The following is a 26,838-nucleotide window of genomic DNA, read 5'->3' as shown; positions in this document are numbered from 1 at the left end:
GAAGAAGATGAGTTTGAAAAAGTTTAAAAATTCAGAAAAAATACATATATAACAGCATAGAGTAATCAGTTACTCAAAATAAAATTTTAAATTTTTTCAAACAGCAACATAGAGTAATCGGTTACTCATTTTGAGTAATCGATTATTGAAACACGATGTTCAACCCTGTAATCGGCTACTCTCTAGTTTAATCGATTACTGACCCCCAGAAAAACTTATTTTTAGGCAAAATTAAGCTATGAAAATGATTTTTACCCAAAAATTGAAATAGATATAATGAAGCACACATATAATCATTTAAGATAAGTATGCTTCATCAAGAATGCCTAATTCTCGTCTTATTTTATAAAAAGGTTCTTTTGCCAATGGTTTAGTGAATATAACTGCTAGTTGGTTGTGAGTATCAACAAATTCTGCATACACGTCCTTCTTTTGGACATGATCCTTAAGGAAGTGATGTCTTATATCAATGTGTTTGGTTCTAGAATGCATAACAGGATTCTTTGTGAGATTTATAGCACTTGTATTGTCACATTTTAAAGGAATACACCCCAAGTCTAAGCCATAATCTCGTAATTGTTGTTTGAGCCACAACACTTGGGCACAACAACAATGCTTAAGACAACACATGCTTGTTTCTTGCAAGACCAAGAGACTAAAGCATTTCCTAAAGTATGGCAAGTACCACTTGTACTCTTCCTCTCAGATTTGCACCCAGCAAAATCTGAATCTGAATATCCAATCAAATCACATATACTTCATTTTGGATACCACAACCCAATGTGAGATGTACCCTTAAGATATTTCATGATTCTCTTAATGTCAACTAAGTGTGATTCCTTTGGTTTAGATTGATAGCGTGCACACAAATATACACTAAACATGATATCAAGTCTACTAGCAGTTAAATATAAAAGAGATCCGATCATACCTCGATACTTTGATATTTCAACTAAGGGGGTGAATTAGTTGACTTAAAAATTATGGCCACTTTTTCTGCAATATCAAGAGTTAAGATACAGCGGAAAATATATGCAGAAAATTAATAAGTAAAATCAAAGAGATAATAGAGAAGAGAATACACACGAATTTTTATATTGGTTCAATTTCTTGTCCACCAAAGGCTACATCCAGTACTCTTGCAGCACAAGAGATTTTTCTACAAAATATTATGAGTTGCAATTACAATATCTCACCCCGAGATCTCTATGTACCTTACACACTCCTTAATCCTTAGTCACTTTTGGAAAATACATTTCCAAGTGATTCTAATCCCCTTTCTTATCACACATTGTGAAAGAAAGTATTATGCAATAATAATGAAGAATGTTCAACAATGGCAGAATTACCTCTAAGTATGAAAGTGATGTAACTTGTAATTCAATCAACTCTTTTGTATACTTAGTAATAATGTTCTTTATAAGAAAGTATTCTGCAATAATAATGAAGAATGTTCAACAATGGCGGAATTGCCTTTACAAGTATGAAAGTGATGTAACTTGCAATCCAATCAACTCTTTTATATACTTAATAATAATGCTCTTTATAAGTTTGTAAATTTGAAACACTTTCATTTTAAGCAACATCAGAAAAACCAACTTTGAAAGTTTAAGAACTTGTTCCCAAAAGTGCAGAAAATAATTTCAGAATATGTGTAAGAACTTTTGAAATTTGTATGAGAGTTGTGTATATATTGTATGTTGTGATTGTGAGTTTCAATGTCTTTATATAGGTTTTCCAATCAGCCAAAATATCTCTTTGAAATGGTAGGAATTGATTGGAATGAAAACATGTCTTTTGGGTTGAAACTCATTCACTTTGAATTTGAAAATCTGATGCAACAGCTCTCAGTAATCGATGACATCAATTGAGTAATTGATTACTCAAATGTTCTGTCCACTAATCATTTATTTTCGAATTAGAGTAATCGATTACTGCAAGTTGAGTAATCAAATAGTCAAATTTAATAACACTGGTAATTTGTTACTCAAAGACAGTAATGGTTTACTCTGACTAGTTTTAAGTTGGATAACTCTTTTCTCACACTCTAACCTGTTACTTAGATGAAGTTACCTGTTACACACTATTTTTGAAAAAAAAATAAGTATTTTAAAGTGTTTCAATTTTCTTTTAAAAATAATTTGAGCATTACTACTATTGTATAATAAAGAGTACAAGATAGAAGTACATATTTTAGACTTAGACTAAAAGTCTTGAATATCTTGAAACTTGAATCTTCATTGTCTTCATAAGTATTCTTCATTTTCTTCTTTTTAATAATGTTGATGTCTTCATCAAAACTGTATCAAAGTCAGGAGTAGAGATCTTCTTCACAATTTTTTTTTTTACATTTTTTCATACTCTTCTCTATAATATAAGTTACCGGAGAAATATGTCACTTCGTTCATATAATCTTGATTCATATATTTCCGGGGTTCTTAAATTTATCTAGCAACCTACGGTAATTTCATTTCACTTCTATTGGTACAATTTGACCCCTAGTTCTCAACAAAAGTACTTTCTCCATTTCTATTTATTTATATTATTCCAAATAAATAGAAAAAGCTAGTCATAGTTATTTGTCTCATTTAAAAACTTAAGAGAATATTGACTATTTTTGCTAAGCAAAAGCATATATTAAATCATCATAACGAGTGTTTGTCCAAATATATAAAAAAATATTGCATTCGAATATGACATTCCCTACAAAAGGAATGACACAAGACCAATGATTTATGTACCATTTTGCAAATACAGGCAAATTTGTTTAAGATTATCAAAATCATGATCTAATTTGAATTAAATTCATAATATGCATATAGTTAACTTCTTTCTCTATGAAGACTTCATCATTCCGTATTAGTGAAATAAACCATAGAGTTGCAAACCTTAACATTCTTCATGAATTTCATCCTTTTGCATTTTTGCATAATCACGACGCTTGAACAACTCTGTACAAGTGTATGGGATATGAACCGAAATCTGAAGTCAAATAAAAACCTTTTGAAATTTTTGATGCAAAGATACAAGATATAAAAAATTGGTCTATTGATCCAGCATGCTCCATGTAGATGAAGCAATTCAGCTCTTCGTCTCAATGAATAATGTTTGTTTTGTGATTTGTGAAGCTCATTCTTTGTGATCAATCTTTCTCTAACAACTTTCCAAAAAAACAATACATCTTCGGAAGAGCACAACTTATCCAACTCCTTTTAAGCAAATTACTTATGTATGTTTGATTTGTGTTCAGATGAGTTGAGTACATGGTTTTGACATCATAACTCAGTGATGCATCCATGCTCCACTGCCACGTATTAATGTTATCCCTTGTGCATGTATGGTATTGAATCATCATACAATTTTCTAACCAAAGCTTCCTCCCAATCAAATTGGTTTCTCCTCTAATGCGTCTTCCTAGTCCACTCTCCATTGGTCCAAGAACCACAATCTATGACTAAAAAACTTGTTTGTTCATTGCTAACATGAATAATCTTGAAAATACACCTTTCAACATTTGTCGTCCGAACCACATCTCTACTAGAAAAGTTTTTGGGATCCACCACAAGTTTCTTTCCATGGATTCATCTCAAACTTTCATGAACCCGTTTTTCCAAGTTCCCCACTACCTTTTCTCCATTACTTTTAATTTTAATATAATATTCTTTTTAGTTTATATAAGTTGTGAAAAAGAATTAATAATCATAAAAAATATCATCAAACTCAATAATTTCAATGCAAAGAACAAAGGGAAAAGAAAAAAAAAACAATAACAATATATGCGGAGAGTAAAGTTGGTTTGAAATGGGAGATAAAGGGAGAAGAAGGAGGTGTGAAAGGTAGAGGAGAAAATAAAATAAGAGAAAAGAGAAATAGTAAAAGAGAAAAAGATGTATGCAATAGTTTTTTAACATTTTTTTATACTACTATTATTACATTATTCATTTTTATTCATCGTTGATTCTTAAATAAAAATAATACAAATGAAATATTATAGTATACTACATATGTATAAATTTTTACTGTGATAGTGTATAGATATTACACTTTTGAAAAATTCATTTTCACATAAAATATACGTTATAAATCTAAGTGTGGGCAAAACTAAATTCCCTTATGCCTTAGTTCATGCATGCTTGGGCCTTCCTCAATTTTGCTCCTATGTTTGGGCTGCTTAGAAAAAACTATGAAAATGCTAGGCCTGACATTTGTTTTCTCTATATCAATATAATTTTATCAACAAGGCTTGTTTTTCAATCTTGATATCTGATTCGAAGTTGGATTCTAAATTTCTAACCACGTGTTTGGAATATTATATATTCATTTATCTTTTCCTTTACATAAACATGAATAATATGAATAAGATATCAAGTATCACGTGAGTAGCACTAGTTAGATCTTCTAAGTATCAATTGTGATTCTGATGTTCCATAACACCATTATCTCTAAGAATACCATAATTCATGATATATTTTGCTACTTCCTAACAGTAATTATGAATGCAACCATTGAAGTGAATAACTTGTGTTATTTAACACACTATTGCTAATTTGTAATCACACATAACTCATCTGGGTTCATATGCTACTCTTCTTTTATATCACATCTTACTTTATAATTTACATATTCCATTGCTTAACCATGCAACAAGGTCTCCATTCCTTAACCATCCTCTAACCATGTCATGCAGTCTTACAAAAACAATGAATAACCCTGTAACAAGTTTCTTCTGGATCACACAAACTGCTTTCAAAATTTGAAAGTTTAAAAATCATTCCATTGCAAATTTCTACCTTACCCAAATAGCCAATCAAAACCGATATTATATATCCCAATCACCAAAATAAAGACAACTTATAATTATTTGTATTTTGACATTTATAAATTATTTCCCAGTAAATCATACCAATGAGTAAGGAATTTAAGTGTAAATTATATGAACACCCTCCATATTGATTGAAACTATGTATATTACTTTTTACATTTACACATATTACATATTTGGTATCTGTATAAATGTCGTTATACAATTATTGTATAATTTTCTTGAATTTAAAAAGATGGTGAACGGTTAATAATTCTATTCATAGAAGTTTAACAACCAAATAACATAAATTTCTTCTTATCTAACGGTTATTATATAATAAAGTATAAGGTCCACTAATGGATCCAGCTATAACCGAGAAATGAATTAGATAATACTACGTAAGGGCTTTGGTGTTATCTCATTTTTGACTTTTTTATTTTGACTTTGACTATACAAATCACCAAGATGGGCCCTCGAAGCTTCTAGGAGCCACCAAGCCATGGGATTGGTTCTGTTGGTCCAAACCTTTCAGAAATTAATTTGATTAAATTAAATTTATATTCAAATAAGGTAACTTCTCTAAGAGTAGAAGAAGCTTCCATTTGTAGACTTCTTTGTTGAACATGAGCTATAAACTATAATAATAATAATATAGTGTAAATTTATGTATTGTAATTTATATATAATCACTATATTATTTATCATTTATTTTAATTACTTTTATTTCAAGAATTAATAATAATTAAATATAAATGATGAATAATATATTAATAATGTATAAAATTCGTTCAACCTAATATTTTTTCTCCTGATAATAACAACACATGAACGCAATTATTCCACATGCACACGCATTTCGATATAGTTGATTTTGTAGATCAACTACTAGCAAAAGCATTTATAATTATAAAGAAAAACATTGAATCGGTCCCTTGCTGAAAACACCTATATATTTATCACCTTGTATTTATAATCCCTCAAATTATCAATTCCACAATATAAAGCAATTTTGGAATAGTGATCATAACTGAGAAGAAATGGATAAAGGGAACAACTCTTATGGAACATCATGGGCAGATCAATGGGACAATGGTCCAGATCCTAGGATGGTTGGTCATGATAAGAACAACAACAACAAATACAAGCAGAAAATTGGAGAGGGTTTTGACAAGACCAAATCAGTGGCTTCCACTGGGGTGAAGAAGTTGAAAGATGGTACCTCTGTTGGTTTTAACTGGATCAAGACCAAGTGTTCCAATATCAAACAGAAGAATTAAACCTAGTTATATCCAAATATTGTTTTAGTATATATATACGTTTTTATTTTATTTTAGTTTTCATTTCTTTTTACTTGATGGTTGGTATATGCTGATATCTACATGTTCAGTTTGGCCTTTGAATTCATTCATTCTTGGTGTGTATGTACGATTTTTCATCTTTGTTATGTTAATTATTGGGATTCGTCTATACATTTCATATTTCAGATGTTATGTATATCATTTACAAGCTTATGTATATGTTAGATTGTTAGTAGTATCTAATTAATTTTTGTTCTGTTTGTTATGTTAATTATTACACCGTTATATGTGTGGAGTTGTGGACACAAGTCCGTTCATCTTTCAGTGCAAGAGATTGCGTTTCTGTTGAGTCTTACCAAGCATCGTGCTTGACGATGAAAAGGTTTGAAATCTTCAAAGTTCTTTCTTCTCTAGTAAGTTGGTCATACACGTATAGCAATAAATTAATAATATGCGATTGAACAATTACAAGTTGAGTTGTAACCATTTGTCTAGGTTATATATATTTATAAAACTTCATGATATCTAATTTTACACTTATCAATTTATATCACAATAAACATAACTTAACCGTTTAACATATCACCCATACCCAATTGAAGTGGTGTCCCAAGTGAGAACTTTCCCAGCCCAAGGTTTGGTGTTTGAAGTTTGGAGTAGCCAAACTTTGAAGAGTTTTTTTTAACGTGAAAATTTTAATAAAAATAGAACATGTACAAGAAAAGAAATAGAAAAAACAACTCCAAGACTTAAACATTCCCACAAGAAGAACAACAACAAACTACGAACACCTGGAGCCTAAGGAGACAATTAGCAATAACAATCCAAGCAAACAATTGGGTTAGAAACTCATTCAAACCAAGACATAGAAGAGTCTTTGATTTTACTTTTGATCCAAAGTCAAGACTTAAACTTTATCTCGTCTAGCAACTCCTCTATACACTTGCTCTTGTTGTTAAAGATAATGTCATTTCTACATTTCCACAAGGATCAAATTCCAGTCATCCAAACAAAGAATCAACATCTTCCGCTTGGTATCCCTTAATAGAGTTAAGATGTTGAAACCAATGAAATTTAGCAGAAGATGGTAACACCCCTCGTAAGCCTCAACCACCCATAAAGAAGTTGTCAAACTCGGTAAGAGAAACGACAAGAGAAGAAAAGGTTATTTGTAGTTTTCGTATGATTCTGACACCAAACACAAAGAACATCATACTACAGTTAAGGGTGGAAACAAGACAGGTCATCTAACTAGACCCAACCATTATAACATAAAGGAGTTTGGGCCTAACTTGTTAGTCTATTTAAAAAAATTCAAAACATATGCATGACATGTTTAATAGTCTGGTCTAACTTGTTAGTCTGTTTAAAGGCATATTATATTATATAGTCATGAAATAGACTATCATGTCTATATTGTAATGGGATTATATGCTTACTTTTAGTTAGACTTATCTAATTCTAATAATTAAATTATAATTTTGTATACATTTTTATATTGACATTACTTATATTAAAATAGTATGATTTCAATATTCTTATATAATATAACTAAATAGGACGATAGGCTAATAGGCTTAATAGGCCTTTTAGATGACCTAAAGTCTGAATTGTTAAGTTAAATAAGCTTTTTAGAAAGCCTGAAGATGATATGTTAATGAAAAAAGTCTGACCTATCATAGCCTATTATAGTCTCATGATAGGCGGCCTGGTCTGTTTCCACTCTTATTACCAGTAAAGTTACCACATTTTTGTGTTATGTTCCACTTACTAGGAATCATATATGAGATAATTCTCCAAGCAAGCACCCAGGTTTAGAGAGGAGCTCGAGATTTTCAAATTGTATCTCACAACACGTGATCCTCAACACTGACCTCTTCCGCTTGCCAAATCGCTTTGTAAGCAAACTTAACTGAACAGCAATAAGAAACGTTATAGTTCCAAATCCATTTATGAATACCATCTTATTTTAATTGTATCCTGCTCAGAACCTCCATCAACCCATCTATTACATATCTTTCTCACTTAAAAGGCTCTCTTCTCCACGATAATTGTCAGTTCCACACCTCCTTCCTCCGCACACCTAATTGCTTCACCTGAGCCCTCTTATCATAACACATACTAAAAAGCTTTGAGAATGAATCCTTCAAGGCACCTATATCACTCAGTGATCCTCCCAAAAATTAGTAAGAAGCCCAACCCCACACTGAAGAGTGGTTTTCTTTTACCTAATTATGGCACCTAATGGCATGTAATACCAAATGAACTAGAAAGATGTGAGCGCATAACTAAGGTGAGACCGATCCTAAGTTATGATAGGAAACAACAAGATAGCCAGATTGTTTGTGAAATTGCGGAGTTTATATTGCTTCATTGCAGGCTGTTAAGGCCAGAATTGTATGGGTCAATTGCTCTCAACCATGCTTCACTCAAGCCCCATGGGGTGGCAACAAACATAGCGGTTTTGGTCGTAACTTACGAGAATGATATGACTCTTATATCCTAAAATCAGTGAATGCGAAATTAACCTTGAGTGTCTATCTTTTTTCCCCTGGATAAAAGACAAACTAAATATCTTACCATGCAAAAGAAACATGTAATTGTGAAATGATCCCTATCGATTGTTGAATGCACTAGTCAATAAAGTTGTTTACATAATGCCCTGACACTTTAGAATTGAAGTAATTAAAAATCATCGATTTGTGATGCTTTGGCCCATTTTTAAAATTAATTAAATAATGCTAGTCCTAATGTATGCTGAACAAGAACAAAATGTCATGCTAGTTTCCCATATAGTGTCTTGCTGACTGTGTGAGTATATCCAAATTTGTATGTTTATTTGGTTTGAAGCTGGCATAAAGAAAGAATTGTGTCTGGGAGACAATACAACAAATTCTTGCAAAATTGCAATTGAGAAAACACACCTTAATATGTATCCTTGTCTAATTTTATTTGTTATTTAGTGACTCAGTATATCTCTGATGAACCTTGGGGCTGGTACCAACCACCTTCAAAACTGTGATAAGTAAATTGATGATAAGCAAATGTTTTAATAATTGACATCGAATAAGGTGTGGATCATACCAAATCATGATAGTGATTTCATATGACATTTGTGAAGACTTGATATAATATAACTCCAAAGTTGGCGTGAAAGTTTATTCGGTCGAGGCATGTGCCTATTAAGAACAACCTGTCAAATACCTTGAAGTCATTAGAATAATAATTTTAAAAGAACAACATCACCGTTATTGAGTACCATTTTGTGTCTTAACTGTCCACACCACAAACCTATTATCAACATTATATTTATTATTTTAATGATTAAGTTCAATATATATAAAGAAACCCTATAATACATTATCTAGCATTCATATATTATTTTTATTAAAGAAAGAACTAAAAATGATAAAGGATCATGCAGTGAATTGAATATGACTAATACTTCATTCTAAAAGCTTTACTCTCCATACCATATTACCATTCCTTTCAAATCACGTAAGGAGAAAAAAAGTAATCATATTTCCCTTTCTTTTTAACAAATCAAATAGAAGATTATTTTTTTTCCCTCTCCTCCTTTAACCAAACAATCTAAGTACAATATTATTCGCAGGACACTCAAGTGAAAGGCACACTCACCCTATTATCACTTGAACTCTATTTTGTGGTAATGGGCGCATATTTTCCTTAACATTAGAGGGTTGAGGCTGTATAATAACTTAATAAGTGATAAGGAATTTGCAAGGACTCTAATAAGCTGGCACATTGGAGAACATGCATCCAACAATGGATTATTAAGAGAAAGAAAGCTATTATTCTATCTACTTGAATTTCCAAACATGAGTTACAAAATTTGTACTTGCCTCTTTCTAGCAATTTCCTAGTACCACGATTTCCATGCTTCCATGTAATGGGTGAAGAGTTCCTTCAAAACTACATCAAAAGTAAGTAGAATATCATATAAGTTTAATTTTCAGCAACATACCAATATTCAAGCCACTCCACTGTGAAGTTTAAACAAGGCTTATAATCAATCTCCCAACACCTAACTGATGAACCAACATCAAACAACTATCTAACAATCACTTTAAACAAAATAGAACAACTGATGAATAAGCATTACAAAACAAAATTTTATATATCACTGTTATGCAAAGATGAAAATATTTATTACCTTCATTTTGATAATGTGGACGGTGGGCAGTTGCACCTGGTTCACATTATTATTCTCGGAACCTGGTTCAACTTTATATATCACCTGAAAATATTTATATATCACTGTCCCAATCTTGAACCTGGTTCACATTATTATTCTCGGAAGAAGCTTCAACTTTGTGCACATTGGTTGGAGCCAAAGGACCAAAGTGGTAGCTGCTTGAACTATGTTTTGTGCATTGTTTTAAATTGCTCCTATCTACTTTTCTTAGGCCACTAACATGTTCCGGTGCCTTTTGCTTCTTAGGATTCTGGCTGAATTCCGCACGAACTTAAGGTTTATAAAGTCTTTCAACTTTCCTCCTCCAAACAAATTACTAGTGAGTTTTTTCATTTTACTTTAAAACATCATTCTTTCAACAAATTCCAACAATACCGCACTTGACATTAAAAAGCAATTTCTGGGAATTTCTATACTCTCAATAAGATTGTGCATAAATAAAGGTGTCATGCGATCTGATAATGAATAAGATCCAGGTTTTACTAGAGTGACTCGTAGTCTTGAACTCTATCTCCAACATCAAATAATACACAACATTTTCAAAGGTGTAATCTATAAAGCTCTGCGTTAAAGATGATGCACGTCTATCCTAGTATAGTGTGTGTATGCTCTACAAATTTATGCCCCACAATTTCATAGGAAGCGGCCTCCAATTCCACATTCACACAGGTGTCTATCGAGTGTACTCCTGTAGCCTAGGTACTCTACTCCAATTAGAGTATAGATCTCATTAAGAGTTTAACACATCCTTACATATGCTACACGAATCATGTTTCTCATAATTGTATGGCATGTTCATTCTCATAGCACTTCACGACTTGTTATTACCCATTGAACATATTTCTTGGGATCTCAAGTGAGTTAGGTCGGGTTACTATCGTGAGTGATCTTCGTTCTAAGGGAAATAGTCTCATATTATGAGAAGTATTATGGACTTTCTCTATAGCTAGTCCTTTCGTCAAATGATCTGCTAAGTTATTCTCAATGCGTATATGCTCCACTCTAACAGCTCATGTAGAGAGTAAATCTCTAATGGTGTTGTGCTTACAATGAATTTGTCATTTCTTATCGTTATAAAAGCGGTTCTTAATTTTTGCAATAGTCGCGGTACTATCACAATGGATCAACACAACTGGAATCAGTTTTTCTCATAGGCGAATCTCTCCAAGCAAGCTTCTCAGTCAACTTGCTTCTTCACTAGTTGTTGCTAGTGCTATCATCTCAACTTCCATAGTGGATTAGCCAAAATATTCTATTTCTTTTACTTCAAAGAAACAGCCCCACTAGCTATGTTAATATATAGCCACTAGTTGCTTTAGAATCATTTGAAAGTGTGTTCCAATCAACATCATTGAATCCTTCTAAGACAGCTGGAAACCTTTTGTAATGTAATCCAAGGTTCATTGTTTTCTTAAGGTATCTCATTACGCTTTCTATAGCATGTCAATGCTCCATACTAGGTCTACTGATAAACCTGCATAATAATCCCACGACATAGACAATGTCGGGTTTAGTGCAATTAGTGGCATACCAAAGGTTACCAATGATGCTAGCATACTCAGCTTGGCTTACACATTCACTAGTGTTCTTAAAAAGTTTTACACTTGGATCATATGGTTTGCTAGCAGGTTTACGGTCAAAGTATTTATATTTCTTTAACATATTTTCCACATAGTGAGATTGATCAAAGAAATTCATTCTTTTGACCTAGTAATTTTTATACTAAAGATTACACTTGTCTTTCCAAGGTCTTTCATATCAAAGTTGTTACACAACATTGATTTCATATTATTCACAACATGAATGTTGGAACCAAAAATGAGTAGGTCGCCTACATAGAGACATATGATAGTGCAAATGTCATTTCCTGATTTGTAATAAATACATTTGTCACTTTCATTCACCTTATACTCATTCGATATCATGGATTCGTTAAACTTTTCATGTCATTGCTTAGGTGCTTGCTTAAGACCATACAATAACTTATCTAACTTACAAACCATATTTTTTTGCCCATGTATTACAAAACTTTCAGGTTGTTCCATATAGATTTCTTCTTCAAAATCATCATTTAAGAAAGCAGTCTTAATATCTATTTGATGTACTAATAAATTATGTATTGTAGCGAGCGAAATTAGTACTCCAATGAATATTATTCTTGTAACAGGTGAAAAGGTGTCGAACAAATCTACATTATCTCTTTGCCTGAAACCCTTAGCTACAAGGTGAGCCTTGTATTTATGCATTGTGTCATCAGGTTTCAGTTTCTTTTTTAATATCCACTTACAACCAATCGGTTTGTAACTAGGAAGCAAGTCAGCTAAATGGCAGGTCTTGTTAGATGCTAGAGAATCCATTTTATCATTTATGGCCTCTTGCCACAAATCAGCATCTAAAGAAGTCAAAGCTTCTTGGAGAGTTGATGGATCATCTTCCAATATATAGACCATATAATCAGGTTCATAGTCTCTAGTAGTCCTTATTCTCTTACTTCTTTTAGGTTCTATTTCTAACTCGTCGTTATTATCATTATTGCTAATTACAAGTATGTTACTAGTTGTTGTGCCCCCACTATTCCTCAATTTAAAATGGAATTTCATTTCATTGAAGTCTGCATTGTTAGACTCAATGATCATTTTCGTGTTAATGTCATAAAACATGTACGCCTTACTGTATATAACATACTAAATGAATACATATTCATAGGCTCTACTTGCGAGTTTAACTCTCTTGGGGTCTGGTATCCGGACATAGACCAAACAACTCCAAGTTCTCAAATAAGATAAGTTTGGTTGTCTATTTTTAATAATTTCATATGGGAAAATTTTGCTTTTAGCCTTGGGGACTATATTTAGCACATAGCATACAGTTAATAAAATTTCACCCCACCAACATGATGTTGTACCATAACTTAACATAATAGCTACAACTAATTCAATTAAAGTTCTATTCTTTCTTCCAGCTTTATCATTCATTTCAAGTTAAATATGGTGCAATTGTTAATGAATAATGTCATTTATTTTATTAAAATCATTAAACATATTATGTCATACTCAATGTCTCTATCACTTCTTAAATGCACAAGATGATGCTCAAGATCATTGTATGTAACTTAGAGGCAATGGGTTACTTAGTTCAATTGAACTTGTCACATGAGGTTGGTGATGACAAATGGTTTTTTTATTTTTACAATTCTGTGATAACTTTCTTTTATCCTTTGATTTATAGATGAGTTTTTTGAGATGTGTGTAGAAGTAAAATATGAAAAAAATGTTATAATAATATTTAATATAGACTTTAATGGTAGTAGGAGATACTTTATATACTTAAATATACATAATACATATTAAAGATGACGAACATTATCATTATATATGGCCAAAATCTTTCATATCAAATTATCAAGATGAATATAGATAAAACTAGAGCGAAAGTGTACCTTAATATATTCATATAGAATATGGTGAGTGAACCTTATACTAATCTTAGCATCATTTGTCATTTATCACTCAGCTTCATGTTTATTGTCATTGTATGCAAATGCATGCTCATATAGAACATGTACGTTTTTTGGTCTTCCAATTGTATACCACTCTTAGCCTGAGTTTCTCCTCTAATGGGATGAAGAGAATGACATGTTTGCATGTATGTTGTGATTCTTGTTGTGTTATGTGTTGTGATGTAGTCTGCAATTGGAGACCATAACCCATATTTATAAGACAAACATTCATTTTCATTACTTTGGTTATATTGTATCATAAAAATAATAGTGTATGTGAATATGGGAGATTATATTATTGTGCTGGTTGTAGCTCAAGTTATTAGTTTCTAAGAATAAATGAGGTTAGTTGGTTAGTTAGTTTTGGTGTTACGTTAGTTAATTTTTCCTTTCCTTTATATACAAGATTCATTGTAACTTTGTAAATCATCAATTCAATATTCAATGAATGAGATTCAATTTTCTCATCTTTCTTGTTTCATCAAGAAATTAGTCAATGTCTCCTACCATTTTAATAGTAACTAACTGTTTTTTGAATGTGTTTGTTTTTTTTATAATAAGTGTTGTTATCAGAAATCGAACTATTGACATTTTGATTTTATTGGGATTTAACGAGACTTTACACAAATAGATCAACAACTCTATGCGGGAATAATATCTTTTTGGGATTCATTTGTGTTATTTTTAATAAATAGTGTTACAACATAAGAGGAGGGTGATTGTTACACTGTTAAAATGGTAGGAGTCATGAACAACCTTGACGAAACAAGAAAGAATGATAAATGAATCATAATATTCTCATTACTGAATTGAATTGAATTGAATTACAATGAATAGAGGAATATCATTTATATACAACAACTAGTAAAACATAAAATAGTATCAGTTAACCACATAATCGATTAATTATGTTGATTAATCAATTATCGCATACAAAATTCATTTTAACAAACTAAACTAACTAACTTAGTTAATCGATTAACTACAATGTTAATCAATTAACTCTTACAGAATTTCACATATTCTAATATCCCTACAAGCTAGAGTGTATCAAGCATTTCAAGTTTGAAATGATTGTATTGAACACCATATATACTCTAATACCTCCTCTTGCTGGTGAGCGAATCTTCATCTCTTAGTCTTGAAATCATAAGCTTAACCACCATAGGCAGAAACAATTTCATTCAAAGCTTAACCATTTATTTTGACATAAGCTTAACCAACAAAACCAACCATAATGGATGAAAGAGAGAAAATAAATTGACCTTAATCTTGATCCTTACATGATGCTTCGATGAAAGAAAAAGAAATTACATACTATAACAATGTTTTGTGTTTAATGAGAGAAAGAAGTAAAGAAAATAAAGTAGAAAATAAAAGAGATAATTAGGGGTAGATGATAAAGAATAGGAAAATAATGTAAAGATTCTTGTAATTTTAATACTATGAATTATTGTTGTCATTGATGTAAGAGAACTTCTCAAAAAAATAATTTATATAAGATATCCACAAGAAGCCATATGCACTACCATCTCCACTTGCAACAACTATTTTCAATTATTTCTGAATTTTAGCATAAAAATTATCTCCTCCATATTTGAACTTTTCTAAAGTAACAAAAAGCTTATGCCACCTTCTCTGGAGCCACAAAGAATTAATCCCTCATGCTTCTAAAAACTTCATCAAGTACATATACTTATCACTTTCCCAGAGTTGCATAGATGGACTTAGAGACTTATAGAAATTTACAAGCCAAACATCTTCAAGTGTTGAAGGGGGAAAAGAATCCTAAACTAGTCACCTAATGAGCAACCAATTTAGATAATCATAATCTACCTGGTTTAGTTTTCCTTCAGCCCAAGACTTCTTGACCATAGTAGTAGGCGTTTTTCTCAAGTGTTTTTCATCAATGATCTTTCAATAATAGCTGAAGCATTTTTCACTTCTTTCCAGCCTCAGGTTTCTTTTCTGCCTTGGATATTGAGATGAGGAAGAAAAATCATCATATTATTTATTGTAATAAAAATCATGATGATTCTTTGTTAATCTTAGAATAACATATAAATAATGGAAGTTAATAAATGAATAATTATACTTTAACATCAAGTTAAAATGGTAGGAGTCATGAACAATCTTGATGAAATAAGAAAAAATGAGAAATGAGTCATTATACACTATTGTTCTCTTATTAATTTATTTATAGCTCACTTTTCCAGTGTGCCTCTTATAATTTGTCAAACAACACTGTTATCTTGTAGTAGACATAGATAGGAGAGGAAGGTGCAAGAGAACAATCAAGAAAAGAGTGTTTCAACTTAGTAAAATTGTTTTAAGTAAAAGATTACGTGTGTGAGAAAAGAGTTATCCAACTTAAAACTGTTCAGAGTAATCCATTACTGTCTTTGAGTAACAAATTACCAGTTTTGAAAAGTTGAGTAACCGATTACCTAGATTGCTGTAATCGATTACTCTAATTTAATTTTAAGTGGACAGAGAGTTTGGGTAATCGATTACTGAGAGATGTTGCATCAGATTTCATATTTAAAATGAAATGTTTTCACTCTAAACGAAATCTCTTCACTTCAAACAATTCCTACACTTTCAGAAAGGTATGAGTGTTTGAAAAGTCTATATAAAGGCTTTAACTCTCACAACACAAACACACAACAATATACAACAACACACAACTCTTATACAATTTCCAAAAGCTCTTAAACTAATTCTGAAGTTATTTCTCTACACTTTTTGCAACTTGTCCTTAACCTTCAAAGTTGTTTTTCTGAAGTTGCTTAAAAGTGTTTCAAAGTTTTCCAAAGAGCATTATTACTTGGTATACATAAAGAGTTGATTGGATTGCAAGTTATACTACTTTCATACTTGTAAAGGCAATATGTCATTATTGTACATTCTTCAATATTGTTGCAGAATACTTTCTTTTACGGGGTGTGAAAAGAAAAGAGATTAGAATCACTTGGAAATGTGTTTTCCAAGAGTAAATAAGGATTAGGGAGTGTGTAAGGTACATAGAAATCTCGGGGTGACATATTGTAATTACAACTCATAATTCTTAGGGAGTCTGCAAGAGTACTGGATGTAGCCTTCGGTGGACTAGAAGGTGAACCAGTATAAAAATCACTGTGTATTCTCTTCTCCCTTATCTCTTTCATTTTATCTTGATTATTTTTCTGCATATATTTTCTACTGCACGTTAACTCTTGATTTTGTAGAAAAAGTGGCCATAATTTTTAAGTCAACTAATTCACCCCTTTTAGTTGCAACCTCGTTCTTACAATTGGCATCAGAGCTATATTTGAGTAAGATATTCTCAAGTTTGATCCTATAACAAGATGACCTCAACATCATTCATAGGAGAAGGTTCTAACATCAACCACCCTCCAAGCTTTGTTGGAGAGTGCTATGATTTTTGCAAAATTAGAATGAGGATCTTTATTGAATCTCAAGACTTGGACATATGGAATGTCATTGAAGAATGACCATATATACTCTTTACTGTTGTCAACAGTATAAGGGAAATAAAGCCAAAATTTTCATGGAACGCTGAAGACAAAAAGAAAGTGCAATACGACCTCAAAGCCAAAAACATTCTTTTGTCGGCTCTAGAAGAAAAAGAATTCCTTAGAGTGTCAAGTTGCAAAATATCGAAAGAAATTTGGGACACTCTAGAAAGGATACATGGAGCCAAAGAAGTACAAAGGTCTACAACAAATAGTGAAGCATCAACATCAAAGCAAAAATAAATGTGAATGAACAATTTAAAGTAATAAGTCTTAACGATATAACTAACATTTTTTATGTTGAATCTCAATAAATTAAATTTCATTTCTAAATTTTGGTTTCTACATAATTGTTTGTAATTTATTACATGTGAGTACTTTGAATAATAAAGAGATTAGTATGAAAGTTCTAAACAACTAACAATGTGAAAAACAACAAAATTTAAGGAACGTAAATGAATACACAAACAAAGTTTAGGATATACATAACAACAAAAACTACCATGGAGATAATTCAAATTTATATGAATTTGAATCCTCTCCGTTACTAAAAAGTCCATTAGTTACCATTAAGGGCATGTGCCCCACAAACTCTCAATAAACACTCATAATACAAAGATTAAGAAACTTATAACAATAAAGTACTTATAAAATGTATTCAAAGATTAAAAAACTATACAATCATTGGGAAGACAAGTACAAAGCAATGACTTTTAGTCCATTCATTACTATGGTAGTGATATTATTGTAGATTTTATTTACATTTTGTAAAAATTGAAGAGTGCTTAACTATCATTAGTAATCAATATATTTATAAAAAGTTATTACAACTCTCTTATATTAATTTTTTTTTACCAATAAGATGTTGGTCTAATAGTATAAAACATTGTTAAATCCTCGGATAACTAAAAGGTTTATAGTTCATTTCTTAGGAACAACACTTATTATGAAAGATATCCACACACCCCAAAAGATTAACTGCTTACTCAAAGGGTACAAAAATAAATACCTTAGTAATATAAAAAATATACTATAAATTATTTTATGTCAACCCATAACTTAATTTGCTCATCAACTTTTGTGAGTTGAACATACTATAACTTAAGTTTAATATATAACATTCACTTCCCCACATAATTTATTTTCAACATCTCAATAATAGGACATCTCTCATTCTCTAAGCCCTTTGATTGATCCAATGGCTGAGGATATAACTAAGTTGTGGGAGATATAAATTGTTAAAAGCAAGCACAATCAGTGTGCTTGTGCCATTTTTATATAAATAAGAATATTCTGATGTTTATTTTTTAATAATTTTGATTGTTATCAATAAGAGGTTCATTTAGTGGTATAAAATTCTGCTAGATTCCTAGAATATTTAAAAGGTCAATAATTTAATTCATGTGAACGTCACTTATTGAGAGGGACTACCATGAACATTGAAAAAATTAATTCTTTATCCAAAATGTGATGAAATATCACCCAAATTTTTTTGGTTGGTTTAGTGCTATTTTCTTGATTCTTATTTCCTAGTAGGACACAACTTATAAAAGGAACAAGAGAGACACAATTGCTAAAATATAAAAAGTGTGAGGTACACAAACCCACAATAGAAGTATTAAATGATTTATATAAAAGAAAAATAACACGGGTTTTAAAATTACTAGAAGTGGGAAAATAAATCTTTTATACTTCTATGCTTATTAGTTTATATTATCATTTCTATCACCAGAAACAATCAAATCATTAAATCCTAAATCAAGAAAATAAGTTACATAATCATATATAAGTTTCTCACTGATACAAATATAATGAAATAGAGAAGATTTGATTCCCCCCTATAAAATACATACAAAGTACCTGATTAGAGTAGAATAATCGGAAGGAAAATTTCTTTGTACGTTAGAAAATCAGGATCTATCCATGTTGGGGTCTGATATTACCAGATATAATAAATGAAAATAAATGCAATAAATTCGAGTATATGAATTTAATACAATGTCATTATATTAATTAATATTTATTTTTAATTATTATTAATTTAAAAATAAAAATAAATTGTTGATTAGGTATAAATTTTTACACTGATCGGATAAATAAAATGAAAGATACGGAAAGTGACAGAAGAAGCGACAAGTAAAGGTGGGACACTATAATCTCCTTGATTTCCAAATCTCCTCAGGATTTGGATCCTCTTCCGAATCTTTCACCTTTATTCATTTCTTTTTCTCTCTCCTCTTTCTCTTCTTCAATAAAAACCCAATCTTTTCATTTCTTCTTCTCTATTCTCTACCCATTTATTCTCCTCTCACTTCTCTCACAAACACTCACTTTTTTCATAATTCAGTTTAAGACATTTACATCAGTTATGGTTATCGCCGGCGAAGTTTTCAGGCAGAATTTGCCGGAATATTTAGAGGAGTCACCTTCTGGTGCAGGGGAGCTTCATGTTCTTGCTGTTGATGATAGCTTCGTCGATCGCAAGGTTATTGAACGATTGCTTAAGGTTTCATCTTGCAAAGGTAACAATAACTAACAAATAATGAGTATTTGTAGTTTTTTGTTTGGATTGGATTGTGAATTATTCTGAATCTAGGGTTGTTCTGTTTTGCAGTAACAGTTGTAGAAAGTGGAACCAGAGCTCTTCAATATTTAGGGTTAGATGGAGACAAAAACTCATTTGGTTTTGATGTAAGCAATTTTTCACTTTTTTTAATACTTGTTACATTTTATGGAGTTGGTGCTTATGTTGTTGTTTGATTTACAGAGTGTGAAGGTTAATATGATAATGACCGATTATTCCATGCCTGGGATGACAGGATATGAATTACTCAAGAAAATCAAGGTGGGTTTTGTTTCTTCTTTTCGAGAGTTTTTAATTTTATTATGAGATTCATTTCTCTTAAGAGATGCTTGGATCAACATAGATAATTGATGTTGTTATGTGTTGTTGTGCTTATTGAATTGAATATTGAACACTCTATTTCTCTGATTTTTTGGGAGAAATCGTTGAGTAATATGATTAGGTATATGAGGAAGTTGAATCTTAACCTTTTACTACCTTATGTAAATTCCAGCAGGAGTCATCTGTTTTTAGAGAGATACCGGTGGTGATCATGTCTTCGGAGAATATCATAACTCGAATTGATAGGTAATTGAATTGCTTTTGCTCAACTCTCTATGGAAATAATTAATTTTGTGGTTAAACATTTAAATTTTGGAAATTGTTGATTGTGCCTTTGCTTTGATAAGATAGAGTGTTAAATATCTCCAGAAACTTGAGGATTGCCTTTGTATTGCATCTGCAGTCTGATTTTTTTTCCTTCGATACACATGCAAATTTTGACATGAATAATGAATCTGATCTAAACTTCAATTTTAACTGATGGTTTCTTAATTCCAAATTAGTTCTGGAAAAAATGTTCTCCTGTAAAGTTGTACATAATCCAGATCAGAAAATAACTACTTATCTGGATCCCAAATGTAGGATTAATAATAATATGGAGAAAACAAGAGTATTAGACTTCCCAGTGGATCTGTGATAGACATTTAGGTGCAGGCTGGCAATTTGATGGGCAATGATTAACACAATAATAATTAATGATAGTCGGGATCAGCGAGACAAGATCGTGCAAGATCCCAATGATTGTAGATTGTCACATGGGCCTAGGCTGGCAACACCTTTTGACATTTGAACAAACAATATATAAAAGCATTAAACATATCTCATAGTTATAGATGCTTGGACTTCAAGGATAGGGAAACATTACAATTCGGACCACAATGATTGAAGCTTGATGAAATCCAGATTCTTATTTGCCTAATACTGATCTTACTACAGTTCAGAACAATATTAGATCATATTCTATGCCTAGTATTAGTGAAAACCAATGTATGAAATTTATGCCCTGTTTCTTAATAGTTCTTCCCTACTAATTATCAGGTGCTTGGAGGAAGGAGCAGAGGAGTTTCTGTTGAAGCCTGTCAAGTTGGCAGATGTAAGACGCTTAACAGATTTCATCACGAGAGGTGAGGTGAAGGAAGAAGTTAAAACATCAAAGAAAAGAAAGCTATCCGATGGTTGCAGTCCATCTCTATCAACTACGTTCTCGTCAGTTTCTCAACCAAGAGATCCATCATTGTCAGGACTTTCACCACTATCACCATCCTCATTGTCCTCCAAGAAGTCTAGATTGTGTTCAGAGATTTAGTAGTGCCCTTCATGCCTCCAATTTTGCTATACCAATGTTCTTATACTGAAACCTCTATAGTGTGTTCACATGTTCAATGCTATATACATATTGTTGACAGTTAACAATTCAGACTCCTGTTTTTTGGCCCCATGTTTGCTGATTTTGCATCTGTACAGAAGACATTTATAAAAAATGAACAGGCAATATTTTGACCAACATTTTTTTATTGCAACTATGTAAATCTCTCATACTTATGATTCTTCAGTCTTTGGCCTAATTGTACCTTTTCCAAATATGATCTCAATCTTGTGACTATGAATAATCAAAAGCCTCCTATGCCAGGATCATACAAAGAATTAAAGGAATAAGTCAAGGCATTAGGCAGAGTTAAAGACAAGAGTCAAACAAGTTTCCATTTCTCTCCTAGGCTTAAGGCAAAAACCAAAGGTCTAATATTCTGATGCAAATTTAAAATAAGACAATGCCCTCCAAGATTCAAAGGCCAGCCAATTTTATCCAATGCAGCAACTGGAGTATAATTTTGGCCTTCAAAATTACAATCTGGAGAAACAGCATCGTTTAGGACAACAAAGGGGACAATTATGATTCACAATCCTTAAATTTTCTGCTCCATTGAGCATCAATTGGGAAGTCACAGTTTAGGGCAATCTATTCTTCTGCTGACTGATATAACTATCTCATTGAAAATGTTAGTAGCTTGGCACATTGAAATAGAACTATAGAAGACATTTCTTGCCATATCATTGTTCTTGTTCTGTTTTTGTTCTCCTTGGTCCTTTCTCTACAGTCCTTCAACCTGTTGTCCTTAGTTTATTGGTATATCTCTTACCTGCGATGTAATGGTCGGTCAGAATATCTCCAAAATAACAGTTGAATCTTCTCACCTCAATGTCAGCCCCTAATCATGCAGTTGCAAGGGTTGTATTACTTATTGCTGAAATTTTCTTTTACTGCCTCCAAAAATTTGCTCTTGCTAGATACCACCATAGGAGCAAAATAGCTTGCTAAGAAAAAGCAACAAGTATTATCTTTCAGGAGGGTCCAAAGACAATATGTTAAGCCCCTTTCAACTGTTATTGTCAAAGATTTTGTTGACATGTTAGATGAGGTTTGCATGGAACTTAAAAGTAAGCTAGAAAAGAAGAATGTAGAAGGAGAAGCAGTATCCTCTTTCACCATTAAACTGGGTGCCACTCAGATTTCCAAACTTAATTTACATTTTCTGTCAAAGTATGCAAGAAGCAACATCCTATAGCCAATCAGATGATAATTTCTGAAGTTAGATTTTATACATTCATATCAATTTGGTTGATGCAACTTTTGTAATGACACATACACTAAGTAATCCACTAACTTGAGGCTCAAAGTGACTTTTGCAAGTGGTATCCTCTTAATCTGATTAGCCCCCTTCATCCACTACTTTGAACCAAGTTATGTGTGCCTCAATTAATGATGTTATTTTATAATAAAATTAATTAATGTATATAAAGTTGCAAGGCATTTATAGTTAGTTACTCAACTAAAATTCTAATATTATATCGAGGTAGAATGTTGCAAGGCATTTATACAATGTTATTGCAGTGTGATACGTTCCCTTTTTCTCCTTTTCTTTTGATAAAGGAAGAATGGGGAATAGCCCAACAGATAATTAACCAGGAAATAAAGGAAGAATTTTTAAAGTCCCCCACAGAAAACACATAATTAAATAGTAAAGATTGTCCCTCTATAACCAAGAACAGTAAACTTTGAAACTTAATATATCAGAGGGGGCTTAAAAAATACACCCCATATATCAAAAGAGAAACAAAAGTCATTAAATATCACAAGGCTCACTTTTCACGCAATGTGTGATAACATCAAGAAAATCAACTTTTGATAAGCCACTTTAGAGTTACTTAACTTGCAGGACCAGCCTCTTATCCAATAACAGCCTTCTGAACCTAGTTTTCCAAATACAAATTGCATTAATAGCTGTCTCAGACAACAGTTTGCAAATGGTCTTGTGGCCACCCAGATAAGCCAAACAAGTAGATAGTCGATAATATCAGTAATATATAGTAGCAATATATAGTAAAAAAAACTTTACAGTGGGTTTCTTCCCATGTAGAGATAAATATGACAACATGCCACTTCTATAAATGTTTGCCTAACTATATAATTATACATCAAGATCATGATTGTCCTTATTTTGTGAGTCTCAAAAGGTGGGATAAAGCCATTATATTAATGTAGAAAGCATCAAAAGTTTATTGGTTACATAATGACTGTTCCGCCATGGAACTAATATCAAGCATAGGAAACTTTAAAAAGGTACTAATGTGGTAGGATTCAGGGCAATTATGTGAAGGTGGTTGATTGAAATCAATGATTACTGATTAGAAAAGCACCATGTATCAGAACCCAAGGAGGCAAGGACAAATTATTCATTGGCTGACTCCAAACCAAAATTAAAAGAAGGATATATCAATAAATATATGTATATGTATGTGCGTAAATGCCATAAAGATATTCCCATACCTTGAACAGCTTGAAAACCCAATTGACCAGCCTTCAAATTCATACTTACCACAAGTATCCTGGTTCCTAGAATATAACCAACAGGGAACAAAAAATAATGTCCAAAATGTCATGGGTATGTCAAATAATTAAAACTAGATGCATTTATATTGTCAACTCATTCAGAAAGAAATATATAAATATCACAGGAATCCTTTTTAACTAAGAGGATATAGAGCAAAGAAAGGCCAGGCTTTGACACTGGCATGTAGCTGATTTGTGCAAGCGGTCCAGCAATAGAAAGATGTCTGTATCAATCTACCTCAGATTTTGCATTACAGAAATTTAGTCAGATATAAAGAATGGCTAAAAGGAAACATGACAGAGTATTTTTGCACCACTCTTGATGGTAAAAAACAACTCAAGCCTCTTTTATTGAAGGATTAAAGATTTACTGACATTCTAAGAATCTTAATCACATGTATACATTAAGTCTTAAGAGCTTTGCTAACACTGCCGAGTGACAACACAATTCTTAAATAAATTAGTAACCAATTTTAATGGAATGATGCATAATTTGCCTAATAATATTATTTCCAAAGAATAGAAGAAGCCAACCATCAGGGTAGAGTAAAACTTTAAGTACTTAGCTTAAAAGACCATCTAATAACAGTTAATGGCCAGAGGAAAATCTTATACATGTTGGCTAATGATCATTAGCATGTATTCTGAGTACATAATACATGGCTACAGATATCTGAAATGAAGAGAAAAGAAGAAGAGATATAAGGAAGCAAGACAGCATAAGTATTCCCAAGATGCGTAGCCGCAAATGTAATAGAGAGAAGCCATGAACATCACTGCAACAGAAGTGAACATCAAACCTGTACAATCAGAAATATGAGTATGTTCAATTAAACACAATGGTGTTCAACATAGAAGTACAAATTTTACACAAAATGAAGTGGAGGTATAGTCATAATGTAAACAAACCACAACGACATATAACCATTTTCATTTATTGAATTTTGAATTTATATACCACCTTACATATTCACATACCAACAAGAGTATCAACACATGCACCAGAAAAAACTAAATTCCATGTTGCTCAAAATTCAATCATCATCCTACACCAACTATACCTATGAAAAATCACATATTTAAATCTAAAATACAGACGATGCAGGAAGACAAGAGGAGAGACTGCAACATCATGTAAACAGAGACTCTCTCAAGACCTCTCGATCAAGCGAAGAGTGAGGCTGCCCCCAACCACTTCTGTCTCCATCTCAGCAGGTTCACACTCATAGGGCTTCCTACACCCAGGACAGCGACCATCCTCCTCAAGAATCCGCTTGTGGCAAAAGAGACAAAGCCGAAACCCACACAGGCAAGGCAAAAAACTTGAGTCTGTCAAATCAAGATCCTCACAACATATTGGACATGAAGATGGCATTGTAGGGCGAGACCAGGGAGACCCTCCTCCACAATATAGATCCGGGTTTGGCATACTGAGCTGTTTTGACAAATTAGGCAAAGTCTGAGGGCGAAAAGCATCATCAGCCCTCCAAGCTCGGTTATTGCCAGATGCTAAAGGAACCAATCCAGCACAATCCAGTTTTGTAGCTCCTAAATTCAATCCATCAGGCAATACCGTTTGCACAATAGGTTGAGGGGGTGAATCATAACAAGGGTTTTGATGCTGATGATTTTCATCGGCCACTAAAGCATCTGCCACAGCCTCCCAATCATCCAAGCATTCATCTTCGTCCTCGTCTTCTGTGATATTCCCAGAGCAGCACCCTGCACTGCTAGAACTACTGCTTCTGCTGCTACCACTGCTACTACTTCCGGTGAAATTCGTCCCAGAAACATCACTATTGGGGCTGTTGGATAGTGATTCCAAATCGCTGTCTTGACAAATCATCGATCCATCTCTATCCCGCCCTGTCTCCAATTGCTTCAATAAATGTTTGCCGTGTTTCCCGGCCGGCAGTGGTGGCGCATGGCTATCACCATCCACTCCATCCTTGCACCCCTTATTCTTCATCGTACCTGATCAAACCCACCAATCCAAAATACATAGATAATTTTTTTAGCAAAAAAACAAAAAAAAGTAAAATGCATAAATAAATAAATTCAAACGTTGGATATCCACGTTAAAAGAATAATTACAATACAAATAACATTATTAACATATATTATTCTGTTTTAATTTAATATTACAATTTAATACCTTGAGATAACCACTGCTCACGACGCGCATCAATCTTATTCTGCTTTAATTTGGCGGACCTGCTGAGCTGAAATCAGCAAGGATTAGAACTAAGCTAAATGGGAACACAATTGAAAGCATTGAAATTGAAATTAAAATGTTACCTTTTTCTTCTTACAAGGACTTTTAGCTCCTGTTTCAGAAGAAATGGGAGTAGTGGTGGTGATTGAATCAGAATCCATGTCTGAAATATTGGATTCGAATTCAAAGAATGAGGAAAAAACCCTAATTTGTGAAGGAGAAGAAGAAGGATATAAAATTTTAGAGAGAAATCTTCGATCCTTTCGCCTTTTATGCAACAGAAGAGGGAAGGGTCCAGATTTTATTTTATACCTGCCATAATTACTGATTCGCCCTCCTTTTTCTCAAAATTTAGAGGAAATCAATGTCATGGTACGTGGAAATGAACATTTTAGCCCGTGAGCGGAATCTTATTTAAATAGACTAATGCATGTAAGATTTAATTATTTAAAAATAAATATAAATTTTTCACAATTTTTATATGATATTTATTCTTA

At 32.2% G+C, this 26,838-nt stretch overlaps 3 protein-coding genes across 4 annotated transcripts; 1 reads left to right on the top strand and 2 right to left on the bottom strand.

Moving 5' to 3' along the window:
* On the bottom strand, positions 9,759 to 11,150 carry LOC109362497 (E2F transcription factor-like E2FE). The gene is made up of 4 exons (XM_019608366.1): positions 11,147 to 11,150; positions 10,382 to 10,588; positions 10,277 to 10,312; positions 9,759 to 10,035 (listed from the first exon to the last, which is right to left on the bottom strand). Exons 1-4 carry the CDS (start codon positions 11,148 to 11,150, stop codon positions 9,983 to 9,985), a joined length of 300 nt encoding a protein of 99 aa, XP_019463911.1. The 3' UTR covers positions 9,759 to 9,982.
* LOC109357223 (two-component response regulator ARR5-like) lies at positions 19,460 to 21,847 on the top strand. 2 transcript variants are annotated; one of them, XM_019601023.1, is made up of 5 exons: positions 19,460 to 19,854; positions 19,947 to 20,023; positions 20,100 to 20,177; positions 20,410 to 20,483; positions 21,276 to 21,847. In XM_019601023.1, the coding sequence occupies exons 1-5, from the start codon at positions 19,701 to 19,703 to the stop codon at positions 21,541 to 21,543; spliced, it is 651 nt and encodes a 216-aa protein (XP_019456568.1). In that variant the 5' UTR covers positions 19,460 to 19,700; the 3' UTR covers positions 21,544 to 21,847. The 2 variants fall into 2 exon arrangements, with proteins under 2 accessions (XP_019456568.1, XP_019456576.1); XM_019601031.1 differs by having other exon boundaries at positions 19,701 to 19,854; positions 20,413 to 20,483.
* On the bottom strand, positions 25,022 to 26,624 carry LOC109357214. The gene is made up of 3 exons (XM_019601010.1): positions 26,425 to 26,624; positions 26,282 to 26,348; positions 25,022 to 26,100 (listed from the first exon to the last, which is right to left on the bottom strand). The coding sequence occupies exons 1-3, from the start codon at positions 26,500 to 26,502 to the stop codon at positions 25,277 to 25,279; spliced, it is 969 nt and encodes a 322-aa protein (XP_019456555.1). The 5' UTR covers positions 26,503 to 26,624; the 3' UTR covers positions 25,022 to 25,276.

The sequence above is a fragment of the Lupinus angustifolius genome, chromosome LG01 (assembly GCF_001865875.1).
Source record: "Lupinus angustifolius cultivar Tanjil chromosome LG01, LupAngTanjil_v1.0, whole genome shotgun sequence".
In the NCBI taxonomy this organism is placed as follows: Eukaryota; Viridiplantae; Streptophyta; class Magnoliopsida; order Fabales; family Fabaceae; genus Lupinus; species Lupinus angustifolius.
The sequence above is the reverse complement of the archived record's forward strand: the minus strand, read 5'-3'. Positions and strand labels throughout refer to the sequence as shown.